Source organism: Rousettus aegyptiacus, unplaced genomic scaffold (assembly GCF_014176215.1).
Source record: "Rousettus aegyptiacus isolate mRouAeg1 unplaced genomic scaffold, mRouAeg1.p scaffold_m13_p_8, whole genome shotgun sequence".
Taxonomy (NCBI): Eukaryota; Metazoa; Chordata; class Mammalia; order Chiroptera; family Pteropodidae; genus Rousettus; species Rousettus aegyptiacus.
Window position 1 is genome coordinate 18,361,638 of NW_023416311.1, and position 25,437 is coordinate 18,387,074.

General features: G+C 48.8%; 1 protein-coding gene across 4 annotated transcripts; it reads right to left on the reverse strand.

Annotated features, from left to right (window-relative positions):
- Window positions 1-5,871: 5,871 nt before the first annotated feature.
- LOC107515856 (major vault protein) lies at window positions 5,872-25,298 on the reverse strand. 4 transcript variants are annotated; one of them, XM_036225330.1, is made up of 16 exons: window positions 25,054-25,298; window positions 22,068-22,216; window positions 19,629-19,761; window positions 19,238-19,433; window positions 14,844-14,967; window positions 14,606-14,737; window positions 13,626-13,720; window positions 13,088-13,324; window positions 11,441-11,722; window positions 10,366-10,610; window positions 10,091-10,288; window positions 8,708-9,094; window positions 7,842-7,958; window positions 7,544-7,670; window positions 6,831-7,019; window positions 5,872-6,138 (listed from the first exon to the last, which is right to left on the reverse strand). In XM_036225330.1, exons 3-16 carry the CDS (start codon window positions 19,751-19,753, stop codon window positions 5,920-5,922), a joined length of 2,673 nt encoding a protein of 890 aa, XP_036081223.1. In that variant the 5' UTR covers window positions 19,754-19,761; window positions 22,068-22,216; window positions 25,054-25,298; the 3' UTR covers window positions 5,872-5,919. The 4 variants fall into 4 exon arrangements, with proteins under 4 accessions (XP_036081223.1, XP_016010565.2, XP_016010567.2 ...); XM_016155079.2 differs by lacking the exon at window positions 22,068-22,216; XM_016155081.2 differs by lacking the exons at window positions 22,068-22,216; window positions 25,054-25,298 and adding an exon at window positions 24,951-24,969.
- Window positions 25,299-25,437: the final 139 nt, after the last annotated feature.

Here is a 25,437-nt window from a genome sequence, read left to right on the forward strand (position 1 = left end):
ATATCATAGCTGCTTGATATTCACAAATAGATCAGTTGGTTTCTCAGAGTTTCTTAGACCACCCGTGGGATATTTCTTAAAAATTCAGTTTCTTGGAACCCTGCCCCAGACCTTCATAGCTGGAATCTGTAGGAGTGGGCCCAGAAGTTTACAATTTTAATAAACTGCAGGTAATATAGTCTTCTTGAGAATGTGGAGAATCACTGTTTCTTCAATATTTGGGGGGTGCCTACCACATAGTAGACATTGTCCTAGGCATCTCTTCCTAACAGCTACCCCTACCACCTGAGCTTTCTCTGCTGTCTGGCACTGGCTTTTTAAGAACTATATTGAACCTACCACATGCCAGATCCTGTGCTGGGGGTTCTTTGCAGATGTTACTGGTTTTATCCTTATAATAGCTTAGCCAAGAGGCCCTCATGGCCATGAGAGCTGAAATTCAGCAGATGTGTGTTAAGCCTCAACTCCCGAGCTAGGTCCAGGATTGATGGGAATAGGCCAGCTAGGGGGAGATGATAATGCAGTTAGGGAGGTGCTTGTTGGGGGATGGGAGTAAGAAGTGCTGTAGCACTTAGGCGCTGGTGAAGGGGGTGGGCATCTAACATAGGAAGTTGATAGGGGTTGGGGTTAATGCAGAGGCGAGGGCTGATTTTCACCTGAGGCAAAGGAGGCAAGAAAGCACCCTGGACAGTTGGGGAAATGGAAACAGATGAAATTGGTGGGGCTGAAACAAGCACTAGGGATTGGGGGCGGGGAGCTGGTGAGAGATTGGGGGAAGCCATCAGGCAGCCTGAGGAGCCCAGTAGGACATTCGGACTTTATCTTGAGGGCCACATGGAGCCACTGAAGGAAATTTTTGAAGTAATAGATAAAATATTCACATGATAAAAAAATTGTACACATTACAAAAGGTCGATGAAGTCTCCTGCCACCTCAGGATCTCACTTCTTCCCAGAGGTGACCACTGCTACTCATTGCTTATGTAAATTGTCTAAATTCTTCACGTCTACACGTACATACGTATACTTTCCCATATTTTAAAATTCATATATATGTGCTGTTCTACTATCATGCTACAACTGTTCCAAGCGCTTTTTGTGTATGTTACATGTTACCTCATTTCACCAGACACACTATACTGTGTACTAAATGCAACAAGCCTTTGTGCCTATTTTCCAGAGAAGAATCAGGTCCTGAGGGAAAGGAGGCCAACCTGGCTGGCTTGGCTCCAGAGCCCGCACCCTTAACATTTACCATACAAGGCGGTGCACATAAGTTGTCTTCTTAATGGTGACACAGAATTCCATTATTTATTTGTTTAACCAGGTCCTGCCATCATGAACAATGCTACAGTAAATCACCTGGACTCTTCCTGGGGAACACTTGTAGGATGAATGCTGAAGAGCAGGATGGTGACAGGAACAGATTTGTACTTGCGGAAGATAGTCACAAGCTGAGCTGTCCCTCCAGCTCTGCAGGTGTCCCCTACCTGGCCTGTCCCCAGTCAAGGTGGGAGAGGACCTTCACCTTTCCGGAATCAGCTCTCCCAGCCAGAGGAGTCCTCTGAGCACTTGATCAAGCCCTAGGACCCTGAATGGCTGTAGGCTCTAACCATTTACAGTGATTTCAGGAATTTCTAGCTTATGTAAATCAAGCTATCTGATGAAAAAGAGGAGGGAGAATTGGGCCTGAGGTGGAGCTTCTTAGATTAAAATAGAATATGCACCTGAGGCCTGAGATGCCAGCAATAAAGACTAAGTCCCCTTCCCTGGTGGGGCCTGGGGGTTAGCCTGGTGCCTTTGGTGCCATGTCTAGTGACCGGACAGAGCCTAGGAGGAACCTGTAGAGCACAAGCCTGTGTTGACAGCCTAGGATCAGGTGCCTTGCGACCTCCTGGAGGAGGGGGTAAGAAAAGTCTAGGCTGAATTGGAGTCACTATATTTGATCTGGGGAAACATAACAGAGTCACATTATATGTGGCTATGGTCTGAATGTGTGTCTGCAAAATTCATATGTTGAAACCTAATGCCTGATGTGATGGTATTTGGAGGTGAGGCCTTTAGGAGATGATTAGGTCATGGGCCCTCATGAATGGGATCAGTACCCCTTATAAAAGAGGCCTGAGCGCTCTCACCCCTTTCACACTGTGAGGACATGGTGAGAAGGTACTAGCTACAAACAAGAAGTGGGACTTCCCCAGAACTCAACCATACTGATGCCTTGACCTTGGACTTCCAGCCTCCAGAACTGAGAGAAATACATTTCTGTTGTTTATTACCCACCCAGTCTGTGGTATTTTATTACAGCAGCTCAAATGGACTAAAATATGCGCAGTAATAACTTCTGGAACTTAACTATATGCTTTTAGGCTGAAGGAATAACCACCATGCAAAACATTCCATTGGCTCACTCCACTCAGAGGGTGGGGATGGGCACCCGGAATCTGCTAGTCCCTCAGGTGGTCTCTTACTGTGATTAGTTAAAAGTACCCTAACTACTGTAACAAAACGCAGATGTATAGTGACTCAAACATGATAGGTTATTTCTAATTTAAGTCCTAATCCAGTGCCCCTGACTGTGAAGTAGCTCTCCTGATGCAGAGATTTGGGCACTTGGGGCCTCCCATCTTACGGTTCCACTATTTCCAACATACACCTTCCAAGAGCACTCTGCTTGCTTGCATCATGTAGGTAGGGGAGGTGCACCTGGAAAATTGCACAAGGTTCGTTTGTCTGAGAAGGCAGGGAATGTGCAAATACTACTTCTACTCACATTCCATGAGCTACATACCACTCAGTGAATATGCCCACATCTATGTGCAAGGGAGGTTGGGAAATAGAGGTGGGTTGTAGGCCTAGGAAAAGACAAAATAGATTCGGTAAACATCTTACCATGCTGACTGTGACTTTGCTGTTTAAAGGCACAGATTTTTCTTTTACAAAGGGTCTTTAAATCAATCACTCTATCTGGCATTCAACCAAGAAAAGTCATTTGCTCCAATGCTGGAGAAAAACAGCCTGTGTTGAACTTCATCAGAGATCACATTGTTCTGTATTTTACGAACAATTTAAGGGAACATCAAGGATAAATTTGGTATTTAGAAGCTGGCTCCGGCGCAGCTGGAACTTCACTGTATTTCCATCAAGGCCTGTTTTCCTATCACTGTGGTGGACTTTTATCGCCCTCATCATGTGATAGGTGCCGAGCCTATCTTCATGCATACAAATTAAAGAGCAGCTTCCTCTATTACCTTATAGGATTGCACAACTTTGTGAGGTACAGGTAGCAGTCAAGGTAGGCCAAATCATGCTGTGGAAACACCCACCCCAAATCTTAATACAGCAAATATTTATTTCTTGCTCCTGCTGCATATCTATTGTAGGCGAGCTGTGTCTTGGCTTCATGCCATTTTCTCCCCAGGACCCAGGCTGATAGAGCAGCCTCTATGTGGAATATTGCTAGTCACCTTGGAAAATGGAAGTGATGTCACTTTGCCTTGTATTTCAATGGCAGAGCAAGTCACATGGCCAAGCCAGATGGCCATTAGAGATCCATGTGGAGACATCAAGTCGTCAGTAGAAATGAGCCCACAGCTCGAGTGAAATCAGAAATGGAGAGATTTTGAAGTCAGTAGCATAGAGAAGCTCTAAAGCCATGAGACTGCTGAAGAATGTAGCTGAATAAGGGAACAGGGTCCAGTATGACTCATAATTTAGACTGAGCAGAGGAAACAGACCTGGCCAAGGAAACTGAGGAATGGCTAGTGAGGTGGAAAGAAAAGTGAGTAGGCTATGTCACAGGAGCCCAGTGTGAAATGGGGGTGGACACTGTGCCACATGATGAGAGGCCGAACCAGAACTACTAGGTCTAGTGACAGGGACATCATTGGTGATGCCAATTTGGGCAGTTTCCGTGAAGCAAGGGGTGGAGACAGAAGCTAATTGGAGTGGCTTAAGGAGATAATGAGAGGTGAGGAATGGAAACTGAGAAATTTGGCTGTGAAGGAAAAAGAGAGGTGGCAGCTAGAGGGAATATGGGGCCAAGGGCAAGTTTATTTGTTGGTTCTGTGTAGGAGAAAGTAGAATATGTTTGTATGTCGGTGACAGTGGGAGGAATTGGTGGTGCAGGAGAGAAAGGTGATTGATGCGGGAGGGGACTCAAGGACTTGGGAGCCCAGGAGAGGAGCTGAGCTTAATGGAAACTGGAGGGAGGACAGAGCCCAAATGCCATAGTTAGGAGAAGGGAAGGGGTGGGTCTTCCTGCTTGATTTACTTTTATTTTCTCAAAGAGGTGAGATAAAGTGGGCAGAGCTGTGGAGGTTGACAGGAGAGGTGTGAAGAGTTGTTTCCAAGGAGATCTAGCACAAGATAGCGTAGTCAGAGGTCATTAGGCCTTGAAATTTGTTTACATGAGTTGAAAATGAGTTGGCATGTAGGGTGTTCCTTCTGCAGCAACACAGAGCTGGGTGGGGTGGTATGGGGCCTTTCACACTAAGCATCATGGGGCAGAGGGAGAAGTGATGGAGTTAAGGGATGTCTCAAAGGAGTAAATGACTTGGACAGGCTTGTCACTGAAGCCTGGAGTTGGAGGGATGGTTGTTGGTAAAGCAGCTGGAATCACAGGATGGCCATCGGAGGGATAATCTCTACCATGGATGACCTTGCCTGCTGTCACTCACCCCAAGAGGCCGTTGGCAATAAACACTGCTAACTTTACAGATGCCAAGTACGTGAAGAGCTTTAAATTAACCACTTCTCAAGGGAAGATGGCGGAGCATTTGGAAGAAACAGAGGTGGAGGGGCTGACTCACCTGCCTGTTCCAGGACAGAGCCAGCACCACCAAATGCTGTGGGCTAAACAGATAGCCCCTGCCTCAACGAGCTCAGGCTTGAGTAGAACCACCAGCCACACAAATGCAGCCCACCTTGGAAAGGGACAAGGCTCAAGGACGAATGGGGAGAAAAGAAAGAAGACCCTAAAAATAGCTTCAACCTTGCTCAATAGGAAAATTGCTGTCCTGTTTCACAGGAAGAGATCAGTGACATTGAGTTGCCCCCTCCAGCCACACAGCAAGTAAACCCAAGCTTCTCTCTCCATTCCTGGGGGATTTTGCCTCCTTAGCAGAGTCTGGGCAGTCCTGACAGCCACAACTCTACCAGGGCCAAAGGGCTGGTTAACCTTGCAGCCTTCTTTTGTGTTCCCAGACGGACGGTACCAAGATCCTTCCCCCAGGAAAGGGCTCCTCACTAGTCGTGGCAGAGGCTGGGGAGGGGCCACCCCGCCCTCGATGCTCTTTAACCCATATCAGAAGCTCAAGGCAGCAATCCAGTTCCTACTGCCCTTGGGCAGGATCCTCCCTGCCATCTGATGTCCCCATCTGAGAGAGACAAGTGCACAGATGCCTTGTACAGGCTTGCCAAGTGTGCAGTGTGACCAGCCAGTGGCACCAAAGGAAGCCTCCCATGTGCGGGGGTTAGGAAGGCAGGTTGGACGCACCTGCAGCCAGAGTGTTAGACTCCAGAACTCCCTGGCCAAGCTGAGCCCCTGGAGGAACTGGCAGTGAGATGTTCCTAGTGCAGGAGCCCTCCCCGAGTGGCTGGCCAGGCAGGCCCCACCCTCTCAACCGTGGCATCATCTCCCCCACCTGGAGTCTAGGAAAGTTGACTGAAAGGACAGTCTGGCTGATGAGTAAGACTTTGGGGCCATATTCCTATCAGCGTGACTTCAGGTTAGTCTTCTCCCTGCTCCAGTTTCCTCTCGCTTTTACAAATGTTGAGTCTCTAGTAACTATCTCAAGCTTTCAGGGGTGTTCTCTACCCATCTCCTACATTAAACCCTCCCATGACACACACTTGAGGCAACAGAAGAGAGTTTAAATGCCCAGAAATGTTACGGTTTATTTGTCGATGCAACATGAAGCTAAGGCACAGTATGGCTGCTTCCAAAAACTTGAGGGACAGCGGAGGACTGGAGAAGCAAGCCTTTTTCATGGCCATGGCCCCCGGCCGCGTTTCTGGCTGAGGACTGAGCCTCAGACCCTAGCCCCAGTAGGCCCATGGCTGTGTGGAAGAGGTTGACAGGAGTGGAGCCATCAGTGATGAGGGTTGATTTCAGACCCAGGCTCTGGAGCAGTTTTACCTGGAGGGAACAAGAAGTTTGACCACAGTCCCTTCTCTCATCCCCTTGGCCACTTCTCTAGGGCAGGGGCCATCCATTCTGGTCTGACACTGTAGATGCCACCCGAACCATCCTTGTAGGATCAGTCAGAGATCATCGTGGAGCATAAGGGGAACCTGAGGGTTTCATTCTCGGGGCCTAGAAGGCCTGAAAGATCTGGCTCACCTGCAGCTGACTCTAGCAGCTCACTATTCAACCATTCACTTGCCAGTCCCTTATGTTCCTTAAATGCACCAAAGTTCATTCTGTTTCTGTCTTTGCACTTGGACCCTTTCCTGGAAAGCTCCTGTCAACTCTACATAGAGGTCAAGTAAACCCTCTTCAGAGTGACCCTCTTTAGACCAACTAATTTGAAATGTCACTTCCTCTCACCATATCACCCCACTTGTCTTTCTTAAAAGCATTTCTCACACTGATGTCCCATCTGTTTGTGTCCTCAGAAGCTCTAGCTCACCTTCGAGTCTAGTACAGTGCCCTATGTGACACCATGCTCAAATGATACAGGTCAGGACACAGGATACAAGACAGTTCTGTCACTACCTTCCCTCACCCATCTGTCTCCAACATCTCTCTAGATGTACTTGCCTCCCCGGCTCTGCCTTCTTGGTTCCAAGTATGGTCCCAACATACACACAACCCCCTTGTACGCTCACCTGCATCTCTGGCCCTGCCACGGCAAGGTCTTTGATGGTGCTGGGGCCCAGGGCCTCCGTCATGTGCTTGAACTTCTTCACCTCCACCTCAGCCAGCTGCTGGGCCTTGCTCACCTCCAGCTCCAGCTGGGCCCGAGCATAGACCAGTTCTAGCTCTCGTACTTTCCGGACTCGCTGAAGCTCAGCTTCCTGGAAGTAGAAACCCAGTATTCTGTCAATTGTGTTGCCCCTGGGGACTATCCAGCGAACTTCCTAGCCAGCAAGCTGGAGAGAAGAACTGAGGTAGACGGGCTGGAATTGTAAACTTATAGTCAGTCAGTGAGAATCTTGGCTATGCCACTTTTCAAATAGCAACCCATGGGAGCCCCTTAATCCAAGCCTCAATTCCCTCATCTGTAAAATGGAATGATATCTATCTTAATGGGGTTTCACGCATTAAATAAGATTATGCATGTAAAACAAGCGAAACCTGGCACAAAGCTGGCCAGTGTTTGAGCATGTATTACATGTAAGATGTGTGTAATAATCATCTTTACCTTTCAGGCAGGTATTAAGTGAACTGATAGAGGGAAAGGACTTTATAAACCACAAAATATTTGAATAGGATTGTTTGTCAGGGTACTTGGCATCCTACTCAGCTTCAGGGACTGCAGGGATTGAGCCTCTTGCAGACTCCAAGTCCACATCCTTCCATGAGCACCTCCCCTACTCACTGTCTCAATGGCCAAGGCCTCTGCCTTCAGCTTAGCCTGCAGCACGGAGCCTTGTCCCTCGATGCGTGCTGCCTCTGCGCGGGACTCGGCCTCCGCCTTGGCGGTCCCGGTGCTCTCCACAGCAGTGCTGCAGGGATCGGCAGGGTCAGGAGAAACCCAGGAGAGAGTCCCGCCCTGCCCTTCTCCGGCCTTAACTTATGCTCTAGCAGCTTTCACACACACACCCGTCTCCAATCAGCTGCTTTGCCAAGACCCTCGGTGGGTAACAGGCCAACTTTTCCTCTAGTTCTTGACCCACCTCAGAGCCTCCAGTTCCAAGAGTTCCCTGCGAGCTTTCTCGGCTTCTGATTGGTCCAAGATCTTCTGCCTCTCAAGACGGCCACGGGCTTCTTGTTCTAGTCTCTGAGCCTCATGCCTAGATGGGAAAGGGGACAGGGAAGATGCTGGTGTGGCACCAGAGCTGGGGTGCCCAGGACAGAGGTGCCCTGGCCCATGGGAAGCGCTCATCATGCAAACAGAAGAATGATGTGTGTGCTGTAAGCCAGGAATGATTCTAGGCTCAGGGGAATCTGGTCATGACTGAGACCCCTGCTTTCACACAACGTACCTACCAGTGGGGAAAAACAAGTCAATGAAGATGATTTCAAACCATGACAAGTTCCCTGAAAATGGGTGACCCGATAATGACTTGGCAAAGAGGGTGCTGCTTCAGTTGGGGTAGAAAGAAAAGGGCTCTCCAAGGAGGTGGCCTTTGGGCTGAGGCCAGAGAAGCCTGCTGTAAAGCATCTAGGGGCACAATACCCTGGGCAGAGGGGGTAGACGGTGCAGAAGGCTTTAAGGTGGGAACCCGACTATGAATTTGAAAAGCAGAAAGCAGCTGGTGGACCTGGAGCATGTGAGCCTGAGGAGGAGGCTGGAAGGTGAGATGTAGGAGGCCTAGAAGACCACAAAAATGAGTTGGGTTCTAGCAAGGTGAGAAGCCACAGGAGCAGGATGGCATCTAGTCACATAGTCACTTCGAGTAGGCTATCTGCTGGATAAGGATAACAGCAGACTGACCATCAAGGGATGCCGCATTACCCAGGGCCCAGCAGTGGGCTGGAGATGGGGACCCTGGTTATGTCTAGCCCTCGATGAGCACTGTGGGCGGCTGCCCTCACTCACCTGGCAGCTGCCTCCTGGGAGTTGGTGGTGATCTCGATGGCCAGCTGGACGCTGCGCTGCAGGGCATCCCGGGTCCTCTGGTCCACAGGCTCTACCGACTGCACATCTACGCTGCTAACCACCAGCCCGTTTTGGGGGAAGATGGCCCGGTCCCGGGCCTGCGGCAGGGCCTCACCGTTGGGCCCCTTGGCTTCCAGGGTCTCAAAGCCAAAGACGGCAGTGCGAATGATGCGGGCTGAGTTCTTATGGAAATCATCGAAGGTGACGGAGGCCACGGCCCCCCGTACCCGGGATGCAATGGCCTTGCAGGCATCACCCACGAAGTCGGGCACCGAAAAGAGCTTAGCCACCTCTTGGGGGTCTTTCCGGTCACGCAGCTCAAAGTGCCTGTGAGCAAAGAGGCCCAGAACAGGGAAGCATTTACCTCCAGGAAACGATTCATCTTCTAACAGGACTCCCACAGCCATACTCCGTGGCACAGCAGAGTCTCTCATGATAGAAAATAGGGATTAGTGTCCCCATGTGCCAGGTGAGGTCCTAAGAAACTTACATGTGTTCTCATCTCATTCTCTCAGCCGCCCTATGAGGTAGGGAGCAGCATTGTCCCTGTTTTACAGATGAGGAAATAGATGTCCAGAGAGGTTAAGTGAGTCATACAGTATGTGGCAAGCCAGAAAGTTGAGACCAGGAACTATGGCAACAGGGTCTATGTTCTTAGGTGTTATGCTGTAGTGCCCCAAAGATGTCAGTGCCCCATCTGGCTCTGTCATGGTCCTAGCCACTCAGCCAAGAGGTGAAGAAGTTGGAAGTTGCTAAGTACTGCTTGTGGATGTGACTTAACTTCCCTAACTCTAGTTGCTGGCATTTGAGCTCTAGCTATGTACAGGGCCTTGTTCTGATTTTGACTGCATTCTTTAGATGGCCTATAAAATTGATAACCATGGTCATCATCATTTACAGATGGGGAAAGTGCCAAGTCACCTGCCGTAGCTAGCAAACAGCAGGGCTGGGTGCAGACCCAGGGAGGCGGCCCCAGAGTTTGTGCTCTTGCCCACTTGCCCACGTCCAGGCTTCCCACCAGCTGCGTCTCATCAAGCTTTTTATAACCTTGCAGTTATATGTTTGGGTGAACACACACTGGGCGTTTAGCTGGGGAGTATCCTATTGTGTCCTCCAAATCCTGCCCCCAGGAGATAAGCCCACATCTTCCCTGTCATTCCCGTGGGGCATTAGACTGGATTTGCAGGAACCCCTGAGTGTCTCTCTTGACCACGGCAAGAGTCAGGCATCCCGCCCGCATTCTGAGCCCAGCACTCCAAGGAGGCCTCTCGCGTTCTCAGGGTTCTCCTGGGGTTGCCTCACCACCTCCTCCCCACCCCTTACCAATTGTAGGCAAGCTGTAGCTGCAGCCTGGCATGATCTGCGGTTTCGATGGTAATGACGTCTGTGAAGAAGTCAGGACCGAGCAGCAAGCAGAGTGCCCGGCGGGCGTGGGGACGCTTGGGCCGCCCGGCCGAGAGGGACAACACCGTGAACTGTTCCTCAGGACCCAGCGACACCAGCTCGGGCCCGAACACCACGCTGCGGAGAGAGCCAGGAGTCAGACACCCGGAGAGCCTCTCTCACCACCACCCCCTCCTCCGGGGAAAGCCCCTAACCGAGCTCTCTTCTCTCTGTAGTCATACACCTGCACGGCAGCATTGTGAGGGACGCGGTAGCTGACCACGCGGGTCTTGTTCCGGGGAGCGGAGGGCTGAAGGGTCTTGCCCATCGCCTTCTCACCCCTGTCTGCCAGAGGGTCCTGCCCCTTGTTCAGTAGCTCCTCTACCCCAGGAGGCAGCTCTTTCTCCCACAGGATCTCATCCTGCGTCAGCATGTAGGTGCTTCCAATCACAGCACGCACCTGAAAAGAAACAAGTAAGGAGAAAAGTTACCAGGATGGTAAAATTCACCCAGCAGTCTTGAAGCAGAACTGGTCGGGGGTAGTTGAGCATCCTGGTTAAACAAGGTCTCTAGAATGAGAATGCATTAGAGTTCTCCATCTGCTGGCTCTGTCATCTTGGGCAAGCCACTTTGTCTCTGTGCTTCAGTTCCTCATCTGCAAAATGGACCCAGTACAGCTACCTCATAGGACTGAGGAATGAATGACATCTCACACGTCTAGTGCTGAGAATTTGGCATATAGTAAGTGCTTGATATTTCTTCTGGAATTTTCCTTCATAAGGCACCTCTGAGGGTGTCCAAGAGACAGATGCAACCCTAGGAAACAGGTAGTATACACTAACACTGCCTGGATTCTGACCAATACTTATAGGTTGTATCCTTAGAGAAAGAGGTCAGAGATGTGGTCATAAGTCAAACCAAGGTCAAGGTTTCAGGTGAGAGGGCAAAGAAGAAGGATTCTACCAGGATAAGGACATGGGGGAGGAGGTCAATTCTTACTGTTCCTATGCCATACCCCAGTCAGAGCTGCAGTGGGAATGGAGTCCCCATCCAAAAACCTGGCTCACCTTCTCCCTTGGGGGTTTCTAAAATTTGAAGTTAGATATTAAGACAAAGGGAAGGCAAATACTCCACAGAATGCCTTCATACCTACCAGCCAGCTCCCTCGGCTGCTACTGTCAATGCTGAAGTCACCTTCTTGTCTCCACCACGTCCCTTTCCCCATCTTACCCAAAGCAAGCCACTACCGTGGCCACACGGCAGTGACATTGCCTATCCCTCAGCTATTACCTTTCCAGTCTTGACATCCTGCACGTAGATGCCCTCGTTCTCATTTAGGGGGATGGCCTGACGCTCTTCTACCACCTCCACCTTGGCAGATGGCACATACTCCAGGGGTCCACGGATGAGCCAGTGATCGCCAGCCTGGCGTGAGACCTTCTCCTCATCTTCCCCCTCCTCCAAGGGCTGCAGGGCCCTTAGCAACAGCCCTTGCTGCTCTGACAGCACATATACGTCCTGGATGCCTCGTTCCAGTCTCTCTCCCGGCTGCAGGAAAAAAGACTTCTCCCCCTAGTGGGGAGACATGGGGTTAGGAGCAGTTGCCACTCAGGGTTGCAGGTGCCTCTGACCACACGTCTCCCAGCTCCATGTGGCCATGGGCTTGTATTGAGGACAGGAACCCAAAAAGTACCCTTCCTATCCCCGCATTGTAACACAGTGAAGTGCTGTCTGGACCGTGAGGCTCTCTACAAATGCCTACAGATCTCATCTGATCAAACCTGCTCTTAAACTGTTAGCACCTGGATCTTCACAAGCTTAACAGTTAAAAACTAACCTATTATTCTTAATTTCTCCCATGTTTTGTTTTCTCGTGATAGTTTAGTCTGGGCATTGGCAAATCCTGGTTTTTGGGCCAAATCTGTCTTGCTGCCTTTTAACAAATGTGTGTTATGTATATATTATACATATAATATATATGAGATATATAATCCACATGCCATAAAATTTATCCATTTAAAGTATATAACTCAGTTGTTTCAGTATATCTATAGAGTTATCCCACTGCCATCGCTATCTAATCCCAGGACATTTCCATCACCCTGAAAAGAAACCCTGTACTGCCCACCCCTATCCGCCACCAACCACTAACCTATTTTCTGTTTCTATGGATTTATCTATTTAAGACATATCACATAAACGGAATCATACAATATGTGGTATTTTGTGTCTGGCTTCTTTTCTTAGCATGATTAAATTTATCCATATTGCATCGTGTATTGGTACAAGCTAATTGTCAGTACATGAACTTCGGTTCACGTTCAATTTTTTATAGCTGAATGATATTCTATTGTGTGGATACACCACAATTTTTATTCATTCATCAACTGATCGATATTTGGATGTTCCGGCTTTTCATGACTGTTTCTACAAATAAAACATTACAGGAATACAGTGGCATTCATTCAGTCACCAGCTGCCTATGCAGCTCTCACAACACAACAGCACACACAAAGCCCAAAACATTGACGGTCTGCCCCTTCATAGGAAAAGTTTGCAGACCCCTCCTAGTCGCATGGATAGTTCAGAGAGGGGGTGAAGTAGGGATGGGGAGAAGGGTAAACCAAGAGATTTGCTTTATGCAGAATGAAAAATGAACAGAAATATGAGAGAGAATCCAGGCCTGCAACAGAGGGCAGGGCCAGGGAGGAGGAGTTCCCCCAGAAGAGGCCTCAAGCAAGTGACCTGAGGTCAGGGGCCGCGAGAGAGACTGATGGGTCAGTGTCTCAGAGACAGCACCCAGTGTGCAAAGGCACAGGGGAAGCTGTGCCAAAGTTGGCATTTCTGGAACACATACCTGGGGTGGCAGGAGAGAAGGGAGAGGGGCCTCGTGCCATTCAAGTGCGCTCACCCTCCAGGGGAGGTGGAGGCACTTACCTTGACCACAAGCTTTTGTCCCAGCTGGTTCTTGCCATCTAGTCCCACTGGGTCGAGAATAACGCAGTAGTTACGGGGGCCCAAGGTGGTGATGGGCACGACTCCCATCACCTCCTCATAGACATCTGGCACATGGGCTTCCGTGTCCTGCACCGTCACCAGCCACTCCTCCCCAGTACGGCGCACCACTCCCCTCAGGTCTCGGAAGTTCTGCAGAGCCCGGAGGTGCAGGGCTGTCTGCAGAGCAAGACATTGGCGTGTTTGAGTAAACCCACCTCCAACTTCCTCAGGGTACCTGGGAACCCCACTAGCCACAAAATGCTCAGGTCTCAGTGACAATGTCCATTAACCCAGGATGACTTTTTAACCCTTTCAGATGACCCAGGATACTCTTCAGGTTATCTGACCTCCAACTTTTTTTTTTAGTGCTCCTAGAAATATTGCTTCTCTTTTACACTCGTGTATCTACAACTACCTCTGCTACTTTTATCATTCTTTACCCCATGGTCCCTTAACCCACATCCCCCACAGCACGAACCTTTTCTGTAAGGATAACAGCATCCACCAAATCCAGAACCTCTTCAAACACCGACGGGAGATATGCACCCACAGAGCGGACCAGCCATTCTTCTCCTGGGCCAAGGGCAGAGAGGTAGGGGTCAGAGGTCAGCCAAGCCTGCTCCCTAGCCGCTCCTTCCCGAAGTCTAGACAAGAGGACACCTGCAGGACTTTTGTATGAGGAGGTGTCACTGGCCCAGCCTCAAGGACCTGATAGGAGTCCTTGTAGTTATTCCTATCTTTGAGGCTAGAGAAAAACTAATCCCGACGAGAATACAAAAACCCTTCCAAGTGTTTAAGTTGCTACTATTCCAATACCTGCTATGACTTCTCTATGCTGCAAAGACCAACTTTTTTCCTTCTCATAAAATGCAGACTGCCATTATTAGAGTCATAGATGTCGTTTAGTTTATTAGAGAAGGAAGAATGTCTGGGTACCAGTTCCAGCTTTGCCCTTTCTGGCCAAAGGTGCAGGGCAAATAACCTAATTTCTGTGCCTCAGCTTTGTTACACAGAAAATGGGAATAGTAGTGACTCTGGCTTGTTTGAGGACTAAATTATTCATAAAGCATTCTGAACCACACTTGGCACACAGTAAGCACTTCATTTAAGACATTGTTTAATATGTCACATTTGTCAAATATAATTGCCAGCTGCATATGAACACCTGCTTTGCTGATTTAGAAACAGACATGGTCACTGCCCCCAGGTCATGATAAAGGGTAGGAAGAGGCAAGACATGTTAACATGATCATGATCACAGGATTAGCCCCAAAAAAGCACCACATGAAGGTGTGTGGGAGAGCGGCTCATGAGACTCTCAGAAAGCACTTCCTCCCAGGCTGCAGCCACTTGTAAGGGCTTTCCCTGACCTTCCCCACAACAACTCACCCCCACCACTCCCCTCACCCCAGGAGGCATGGCCTTCCCACCGCCCTCAGGGCCCCTTCGAAAGCCCACCTGTCACCCTCTCCTTGTTGTCCCGGTCCTGGCACTCCTTACGAGCCCTCAGCCGCAGAGCCTGGTTCTGCCTGATGATCGTGGCCTGAATGATCTCCACAACTTCCACCTCCTTCTGGGGGATATATGTGCCTTGGAAGGGAAAACGAGGCAGAGGTGAAGGTCAGAAAATATCAGGGCTATGATGGGAAGGCAAGAAACCTCTGACCCTGACTCCGGCCCAATGGAAAGAACTTACCTGGTCCTTCAAATAGCCACTCATCTCCTGCGACTACCTTGTCTCCACTGCTATTCTCAAAATCCAGCAATGCCTTAAGATGGAGAGCAGTGTTGGGCAGAACCACCTGTAGTGGGGTGATGTCCTAATAGGGAAGAAGGGGCATTCAGTGCTATCTCCCCAAGAGTCAAACTTGATGCCTTGGAGGTCAGAGTCCATGGCATCAATTTTTACATACGTCCCAAAATAAGACCCACAGTGGAATGTATAAGGTAGGGGTAGTCCCAAAGCCATCTTGTCTGAAGAAGACAGAGCTGATAGAGCAAGAGGATGAGCCGAGTGGACACACATTCCTCTGTAGGAAGTGCTCAGAAATTTAGGAAGAAACTAAGTAGAGGGCTTGATGACAGACATGGGAGAAATATCTGGGAAGCTGAATGAATATCTCAAGTCCTAGTGTACACTGGGGGCCTCTAGGAAGCATAGAAAGGCGGGAAGGTGCAGACTGCTAGAACATGCACATTTTAAGCAGACGACTTTGTTTTTAAGGTTTCCTCATGATCACAATACGGCTGTTATACTCTAGTCATCTCATCTCCTGCTATTAGGAAGGGGGGACCTGGCAACATATAGCCAACCCTTTTAGAAGTCTGTAGAGGTGTTTCTATAAATAGGACTTCACTTGATCCTTGATGTGAGGGAGGCAGGAAAGCAATAAAAGAGAGGCTCATAGAGGCTAAGGGACATGACCAAGGTCATACAACTAGTAAGAAACAGAATCAGGCTTGAGCTTGCCTTTAGTGTAGCCTACCTGTTGCTCCTTACTCCAAGGCCCTGGGGCAGAGAAGGTCAAATAACTGTTCTACTTGCTGACCACACGCTGGATTGGAGAGAGGCAGGGCTGGAGGTTTACTGCCCACGTAAGCCCTTCCCTGTACACATTACATGTGCATGGCACTCGGCTGGTTGTGGAGTGCCACGGAGTTCCAGCAGGTAATAAGACAGACTATTCTCTCCAAGCAGACTGTGGGCAGTGTCAAGGGAGGGAGGTTGCAAAAGTTTGGATGAAGGAAAAGTTAGGGAAGGCCCTCAGAAAGTGGTGTTTGAATTGGGAATCGAAGAGTGAGCTGCTTTTTGATACAAAGGTGTGAGAGGAGGAGAAGGTAAGCATTATGGAAAGAGCATGTAATCCAGTGTGTTTTTCACCTCCCACATTTACTCTATCACTACGTCCTACCTGTTCCATCACAATTTCAGTCTACCTTTACCTATCCCTGCCATTGCCCTCATCTAAGCCGCCAACGTCTCTTGTCTAGATGACAGCAATATCTTCCTAACTGGTCTCCTGGCCTCCAGCTTTGTTTTGTTCCATTTCACGCCTCACGTCTTTTCAGGCAGACTTCCAGCTTGGGTGTCTGAGTCCCCAGTAGCATCATCAAGTAAGATTGGAAATATGGGAGAACAGATCTGGAGGTCAGGGGAAGTGTTAGGTTGGATGTCCAGTATGAGGTGGCTGTAGGACATCCAAGAAGGCTTCCTAAAGGCAGTTAGGGGCCTCCCAGCTAAGGTACAGGGGTGAGTGTCCTCACCATAGACAAAGTAGTCAAGGCCACAAGAGCATGAGAGGGCACAGAGGAGGTTCAGGACAGAAATTGAAGGGTGAGAGGGAAGGGAGGAGGGAAGACAACTAAGAATGGAAAAATTATATCAATAGTCAAAAACGAAGACATGTTTTAATAAGAGAGATCAACAATGGATGAGGTTGAGAGGACCTGTGAGACACAGAACTGTCCACTGGGCCTGTAGTTTGGATGTCTTGGGTCTTTGTCAAAGAGTTCAGTGGAGGTGGGGGCAGGGGTCAGATGAAGGAGTTTGTGAGAGTGTCGAGCAAAGAACATCAAGTATAAGTTGTCATCGAAGAGTAAGTAGGAAATATAAAGCTGTAAATAGCTAGAAATTAGATTCAAGGGGCATAAAAGCATAAATTTAGCATGCATATTCTGGGACCCAGCAATCCTTATGTTTCTACTATTAAAAAAAAAAAAAAGCTACCATGCATAAGGTCACACAGATAAGGATATTTATTGCAGCACTGTTTTTCTTCATAAATTAGAAACATCCTAAATGATACCCAGTAGTGAAATGACTAAACTTCTATACATCATATAGAATTACATACAATTAAACAAGATATGACTTGTGTACCAAGATGTAGATGTTCACTCAAAAGACACTGGCAAATGACAATGTGATAGCTCTTATGCAAATAGGTTATAATCAGTACTTTTTTTTTGATACAAACAAATGTGAATGTATAGACATATCTGGACGTGTACACCTTGAATGGATGGTAGTAGATAACTCTGGGGAATAGAGGGCAGATATTGGTGGTGGAAGTCAGAGAGGACTTGACAGCCTCATGAATTCATTCTTTAGAATGAAAAGCTTACACAAATAAGCCTTTAAGGCCAGAATAGGATGAAAGAGGCAGAGCATGTTGATTGGCCAAGAGAAAAATATTAGTAGTGGAGAAATAAAAGACATGAGAAGCTCTAGGTGAGGAACAAGATCTCAAGAGATAGAAAGATGAGTCTTTCTGGGTCCACGTGATGGAGGGGAACCTTCTGGAGGCTCCAACAGGTAGAAAGGAGATCAGAGTAGGCACAAAGGGAAGGGGACACAGATCCAGATTCTGCCAGATGGCCTCAACTTCTAAGTTGTTCAAGAGTGAGAGGGTGGAAAATAGAAAGAGAGTGGAGAACGATAAATATTTAAAAGCACACAGAGAAAAACAGAGAAAGCTGTTTGTGAAGGAGAGAACTGATGAGCAGGGCTTGGATTGGAATCAACCACTTGACTTATTACCTAGTTACAATACTGTTGTGATGGTAGAGCTGTCAACTCAGCTAGGAAACACCTCCTGGGTATGAACACAGAAAGGGAAGGTGGGGGTAACGCCAACCTAGGATTTTGCCATACGTCCAGCACACAAGAGAGCACAAGGAGTGTTGAAATGAGGTTCGGTTGGGAGAGGAAAGTGAGGCCAGGAAAAAAATATGAGGTCAAAAGCCTGAGGGGACATGGCTAGGAGGAGGAGGGCTAGGAAAGGGAGACTGGAGTAGTTTCAGAGGTGGAATAGGGGGGAGAATAACCATGGCCAGACTGGACATGGCACTGAGCAGGTCTAAAGTGGAACAGAGGGGCAATATCAGAGTGGAGGTCACGAAGGCCAAGTTGTTACAGGGTCATTGCAAGGACATTAAATGAGCCTCTTAAGAGGATAGGAAGGTGGGGGAAGGGAGGTCCAAGCCAGGTGCCACCCTCTGTATAGACAGGAAAGGAAGTGGTATAGACAGAGGCAAGTGCTGACTCTCGGGTGAGAAAGTGGCATTGGGATCTGAGGACGGAGAAGCTGGCCCTCTTGGCTTGGAGCATGTGGGGTTTGAGTGAATGAGCTGCTGTGGGCTGGGAAACAGAGGTTACAGAGGCAGGGATGAGAAAAGCTTTCTCTCCACCCTAGGAAGCTTTTAAATACTGGTACCCAACTACCCCCCACCGTTCTACCCCTAGAGGGGGATTTAGTTGGTCTGAGGTAGGCCCTGGATATGGGTAACTTTTGACAGTTTCAGACTTAAATAAAAGTTATTCTAATGCAAAGAACACCCCTACACAGTTCACTCAGATTCCTTGAGGGGTAACATTCTAATCATTCTCCATCACTTTCTATCCCTACACACACACTTCTGCAAAGATTCTGCATCTACTAGACAGGAATTCTCAAGGTTCCTGGGTCACACCGTTATGCCTCTAGGATCAAGAAGCACTGCCTAGCAGAGAACCCAGAGTGACACAGTACAGAAGTGCAAGGAGGTGAAGACAAAAGAACAGTTATGGAAATAAAGGTAGAATGCCCACTTGCTCAGGCCTAGGACCTGACTGTGACAAGAACAAGGATGTGGCTGCAAGTGCAGGTCTCGAGTGCTTTCCCATGGAAAAATCACAGGCATCTGAGCCCAGGTCTCATCTTATCCAGCACTGTTGTCACTGCCCAGCAGAATCTGGCACTGTTTGAGTTAATAAAATGCTTGCTCTTGGCACAAGTCATTCAGTGCCAGACTGGCCAGGAGCTTCCAACAGGTCATAGAGCCTGGCTGATTACATGGTGAGATGAGCAGACAGCTTGCAAAGGAGGGGCCAGTCTGTTATGATCATGTGAGGAGGAAGAGGGCATTTGGGGAATGCGAGTGGAGGGGCAATGAGTCAATTCTGTCTCTGGCGAAAAACAGGAAATGTTGCCTCCACACCCCCCCCTCCCACGTGGTCCCATTTTTTTTTCCCCTCAGAAGGTAGTGTGGAGCCCTAGGACAAGGTGGCACGATAGGTAGAGTGTGGTGTAGAGGAGGCAAGACAGATACCTTTTCCAATACCTCCCCTGGGTACAGGGGGAAGGGGTCCTGGGCCAGCCGGATCTCTAGGTCAGCGTGGCGGAGCCGTACTTGCCCTGTGACATCGAGCAGCACTGAGCCCTGGGCATCCCGAGACACTGGGTTGGCCACGGTGCAGTAGTGGCGTGGGGGTACAGTCACCATGTGTACTGGGGCAAACAGGACCCTGTTGGAGGGTGAGAAATGGTGTGAGAACCCAGGGGATCCCCACTTCCACCCTCAAAGGAGACAGTGAAAGGGAGAGAAAGGTCCCTGTCACCCAAGTGAGGGCCAATCCAAGGGAGAAATAGATGATCATGCCAGCCAGATTAACAGGCCCTCCCGAGCTCCAGGTCCCCCATAGCCCCATCTCGACACCAACCTCTCATTGTCTTGCCGGATATAGGTCTTTGGCCCAACCTCCACACGGGACACATTGCTGTTCTGGTCTAGCACATGGATGTAGTGGTATGGAGGGATTCGGATGATGGACTCTTCGGTTGCCATAGTAACTTCTGAGCCCAGGGCAGCATATAGTGACAGGTGGGGAGAAGGTACAAGATGAACACAGTGGGGCTAGGATCAGGCAGGCATGAGCTAGAAAAGTGGCTGGGAATAGTGGAATGAATCCTTCCCCCTCCAACTCAGATTATTTCACCTTTCACCATTCCCATGCTCACCTCTTCCTTTCTTCTTCCCACCCAGGGCAGCACAGCCCATCCAGGCCTAACCTTGCCAAAGCTAACCATAGAAGCCCAGATCTCTGGGCTGTTCCTTTCCCTCATTTCCATCAGCTTTACCTCCTGGAGCTGCCTGCAGGATTGGAAGGAGCTTCCAATGGGGAGCAATGGCTCCTTCAGGAGCAGGCAGCCTGAAGTATTCAAACATTAGATCAAAGCCCAAGAATATCTGCATGATCTTCGTCTGTGGCCCCCCGACCCCTGTGCTTTAAGCAGTCCTGGGATGAACTGTTCAGATGTGAGCACCTCTCAAGGGAGGGATCCCTGACAGAACTGTTGCCTCAGTTACCTCAGTAGCACCCAAAAGGACTTTCTATGATGATGGAAATGTTCTAAACCTGTGCTCTTTGGACAGGCCACATCTGGCTAGTGAACAGTTGAAAATATGGCTTAGTGTAACTGTGGAACTTCATTTAAAATTTTAATAGCCAAGTGTGGCTGGTTGATCCCATATTAAAAAGTGTAGCTCTAAGCAGCCAAGTCTCAGAAATGAACAAGTCATTCAAAGCCACACAGCAAGTTAGGAGAGTCCCGATAGGATGCTTAGTCTAGTCCCTCCAGTGGCAGCTCTCTGCAGTGGTTAGGGGCATAGATTCAGACACTACCTGGGCTTCCTAACAAGTGAGATCTGCTGCTTTCTTGCTCTTAATGTCTTGTTTCCTTAATGTCTTACCTCATTTTGAAAGAGGTTACAATTTTGATGTTTTCCTGGTACACTTTCCACAGCAGAAGGATGTTATTCTGCTCATACTTTGATCTTGCAACTTTGTATGGAATTTGACCTTGATACTTTTCTGTTGTTCTTTATGTGAATTTCCCTTAACTTGTAGGAGCAGCTTTTGTAAAACCAGGGCTCCCCCTTCTGTTGATTTCAGGTAGTACTTGAAAATGAGGACTGGCTTTCTGCTCCTGTTCCTTTTCCCACTCTTATCTGGACTCTTTTTTTCCTCTTTACTGCTACATCCTGACCAGCTGTGCTTGTACTCCCCAAACCTGCTTCCTGACGTGGGGCTCCACAAGAGCCCCCAGGGGCTGGGACAGCCTGGATCCTGGTTCTAACCCTTACTGGGTGGGTTATCTTAGACAAGTCTCTTGCCCTCCCTATACCTGTTTCCTACCCAGTCATAAGGATAGGGCATCTACCCAAGTTATGAGGACTAAGTTAATCATAAGGAACTTAGAACAGAGCCTGTTCCTCAGAAGCACTATGTCTTACTGCCAGGGCAAGGAATGGCCTGAGACCCAGCTCCCCTGTCCATTTAGGGCACGTGACCTAGCACCAGAGGCTCCATATCCCACCTGAAATCTCAGCTTCAACCCTCATTTGTTTACTGGTCAGAAGGTGGCAAGCCTTGTGTGTCCCCAGCTGTGGGGCTAGAAGCATAGCAGAGAAGGGGTATCTGGTAGCCAAATGTCTTTTTCAGCTGTTCCTTTGCCAGGTTCTCTGCAGGGTGGAAGCCTGGCCAGGAAGCCAGATGGGAGGAGAGGAAGAGCTAGGGTTGTAGGCGGAGGTGCGAACAGGGCTCTGTGAGGCTCCACAGGGAAGATTTGATCTCTAGAAGGCCACACAGGGCTGGGAAGCAGGCTCTAAGAGCCTCCAATGGCTCCTGTTGGATGATCCCCACCCTCTACAGCCGCGGGCAGAGGCCTCTCCACCATCTGTCATCCCAGCTGGGCCTAGGCTGAGAGCCTCGCCCAGCTCAGTGACTCAGCTGAGTCATCCTTACAGCTGATCAAGCTGGGCTCCTACCTTGTTCAAAGGCCAAGCCCTTGCCAACTACCCTTGTTTCAGGACCAGGATCTTGTCTCATAAACCTGACCTCCCATCCACCACGCTCTAAAGCTGTACTTTCCACCTGGACCACCTGCCAAAAACAGGCTTTACATTTTCACTCTCACCATCTATAGAAGTGAGTTTCAATACAGGGCCTCTCAGAAGATCTGGGGAAACCATCTAAGGCATGTTTGTGGCAAGTTTCAGATTTAGATTTTTGTAGTTTACCAGATGACATGTACAGTTAGAGCATTTTATTTCCAATGTATCAAGGTCCTCAAAAGTCAATGGCAAGGATTGTGCTGACCTTGAGAAGGTCCTGCTCAGATTTGTGTTTGGCCCCAGCTCCACCAGTCCTCCCTTCAGTGCCTGCTTCTGAGATCTGCCCCACAGTCTGCTCTCAGAGCACATATCCAGACATGCCTGATCACATATTCCTCAAGTGTGATGATGCTCCTGTAAAAACCAGTCAATTTTCACCCCAAGTCTTAGAGACCAGCAGCAACCTGGTACACAGCGCCCTCCCCCCACACACAAAATGGAGGGGATAATAAGTACATGAGCAGAGAACAAAATATCCTGTAAGAAGCAGAAGCTGGGTGCATTATCTAGTTAAGAGGCAGCTCTTCACCTGTATCTTGGCTTGAAAGTAAACTTATGCTAGAACAAAATTTAATGAGTCACAAGTCACTATGTGTATCAGAATTAAGTGACTAACACAGTGAATCTTAAATAGCAGATGCGCAAATGACCAGCCACATTGTGTATTGGTCTGCAGTGAGCAGGAGCATCGGCCTCACTGGGAAGCTGTGCATAACACAGAATCTTGGGCCCCACCCGAGCTGCTGAAATCAGTTAGCATCTTAATTGAACCCCAGTTATTTGGGTACACATCAAAGTATGAACAGCTCTGGTCCAAAGCAGCCAGTCTCAACCATGACTGTACATTAGAATCACCTGGATATCTTTTAAAACTACCCATCTCTGAGAATTCCGACTTAAGTGGCCTGGGATGCGGTCTAAGCATTGCCATATTTAAAAGCTTTCCCGCTGACTCCAATATATAGCAAGAGATGAGTTCTGTCACTGCTGGCATGATCTTCAGCTACTTGCTAGTCTCTGAGCCTTATTCTCCTAGATTGTGTAGTGAGAATAAAAGTGACTGTTTCCTGGGTTTAGAGATTAGACATTAGAGAATTTTAGAGGGTTTAGAGACGAGTATGTCTAGGAGGAAGAACAAAGATGAGCTCAGATTACTAAATGCTGCTCAAGGGCAAGGAATTTTATTTATTCTCCCTCAGCCTGCTCATCCCCAGGGCCAAGTAGTCACCTAGCCAACACAAGCTCCCTTGTCCCAAGCCCTGGGCTATTGGTCCAGGCAGGCCAGAAGCTGGAGTTGAGGTCAGTGACTCAGCCTTGCCACAATTACCTCTATCAAACTTAGATTAGGAAACTGATTGTCAAGTTCATGGTAAACAGGCAACAGGTACTCATCTGTATAGTTTTCCTTCAATGATTTCAAACATTCTAGTCTTCGTTTAGAGAACACAAGGGTCACATTACTCAGGTACTGCGGAGAGGCTGTTTTCTCTAGACAGCTTCCTGGTTTAGAAAAATTATTTCCTGCTTTAGGGGACTACAGTAGAAATTCTTGAGGATTTGTCTAACATAAATCACTTTTAGCAGCAAAATTTTAGGAACTTTTCTTCCTAAGAAAATCTCATCTGAGCTCCAGCCTAAATGGGCCACTTCGTAGGAGGAGCAGCAGCTCTGCCAGCTCAGGATGCTTCTTATCCTACCTCCATCTGACCTCCCGGGTGCTGCCAATTAATGCCAATCACGGAAGATGAGGGCTGCCTAGATTAGAAGTGACCCAGGAACTGGGCTTCAGAACCCCAGATCTATGTTTTCTAAACTCATCTAGTTATAGGACTCAGCTGGGAGTGCTCCGAGGCCTCATCCCAGACCCACTGGGCCCAGGTTTCCAGGAGAGACTCTGGAACTTGTATGTTCCACAAGTGCCTCCGGATAACAGCTCCCATTTATGAAGAACTTAATCTGTGCCAGGAATTGTATTAAGTACCATTAATGAACTCATTTAATCCTCACAAGAACCTAGAAATTAAGGAACTTGCTCAGGATCACATGATCAAAGGCTGAAGCCAGAATTCCACCCCAGGTATCTAGACCGAAGAGCTCCCAAACCAGGAAGCAGCTGGCTTCTCAAGCACAAACCGTGAGACTCTAAACCTAGGATTTGGGTGGGGCTGGTTACTTTCCAATAGTAACCAATAGTAGTTCAAAGGTGAGCATTTTCTGCAATCTGAGAGAACAGCAGTCATCAAGGAGGCCTGAGTTACCAGGGAGCCCTTAGACTGTCCCTGAGCCACCCAATCAAGGTGGGTGCCCTACCTGTTCAGGGCTTTGGAGAGCTGCCCTGCCCAGAAAGCACCACTCCAGGGCAGGCTGGGTAACCTGTGTGTCAAGGGCGGAGACAGGGAGGAGTTTCCAAGGAGTCAATTGGCATCCCTGACAGCCAGCCTTTCCACTATAACCCAGGGGTTCACCCAGGTAGGGATTAGGAGAACCCCGGGGACATCTGTTTCAACTACCATCCCCCACCCCTCCATGCTTCACCCCCAAGATTCGAGATCCAGAATTTCAGACTGGTGGACCCAAATGAGCTTCCTGTTTTCCACTTCTCCCTTAAAAGAGACAGAAAAAAACCCTTGCTCACCAAACTCCACACCTTCTGGAAAACAAGCCTGCCTTAAAATCACTGTTAATGACTTTTTAAATGATCTACAAGGCCCACAGTTGGCACGGCACTGCGTGGAGCAGTATAAAATCCTCAATATTTGACGGAGTTGAGAAATATCGGTGGGGACAAATCATATTCTAAGAGCTCTAGGGGACAGGCCAGAGCCCAGGTCCCCAAGGAAGGGGACAGGGGGACAGATGAGTATAGTAGGACCCAACCTAAGTCTAAGAAGGAGTCTGAATGGACCCTTTAAGTCCACTGTCCTTATATCTGATGTGGGAGGTTGAAGTCGGAGAGCCCTGAGGAATGTTGGCAAGGTGACAGACTGAGCTACCCTTCAAAAAACAGAAAAACTCCAACAAGGAAAGCAAAACTTTCCAAGGCCAAGCCTCCATCCACCTTCTCCCCTCTTTGCTTCAGAGGTCTTGCCTGCCCCACCAGGCCCTAGAAGGCAGGACGGGGTTAGAGAGAACCTTGAACACAAGGTCCCACCACTTATTCGGGGGCTTTGGGGCCAGTAAGAGGTACTCACATCCAGAAGTGTGGCTGACTGCAAGACTCCTCAGATGGGGGAAACTCCCGCACCCAGCCCAAGGCATCACTTCCCGGCAGGGAGAGCAGGCTTGGGGGTGGAGCTTGGGCATTTAAAGGGCCCGTGCAGCTGGATCTCCTTTTCTCCTCTGGGCGGCTTTCACTGCAGCTGAAGGAACTGCAGTTCGTTTAGCGCTCAAGAATTCCTGCCTCAGAGCCAGTTGGCCTCACTGGAAAAAGACTGGGAAAGGTCAGAAGGCCTAAGGCAGGTGCTGATTGAGTTCACCTCTGCCCTATGAGGCTTTAATTTCCCAATCTGGGTGAAGACGATTCTGCCTCTCCACAACTGTTTGGGCTCCAGCTGCACTGCAGCCCCTCCATTAAG

Bases quoted from the DNA above. Each gene is read 5' to 3' on its own strand.
- LOC107515856 (XM_016155079.2), bottom strand. From the start codon at position 19,753: ATGGCAACCGAAGAGTCCATCATCCGAATCCCTCCATACCACTACATC. The intron at 13,721-14,605 runs GTGGGCTTTCGA...CCCTTGGCCCAG, and splicing joins CAACAAGGAGAGGGTGACAG to GAGAAGAATGGCTGGTCCGC. The intron at 13,325-13,625 runs GTTCGTGCTGTG...CTTGCTCTGCAG, and splicing joins CTGTTATCCTTACAGAAAAG to ACAGCCCTGCACCTCCGGGC.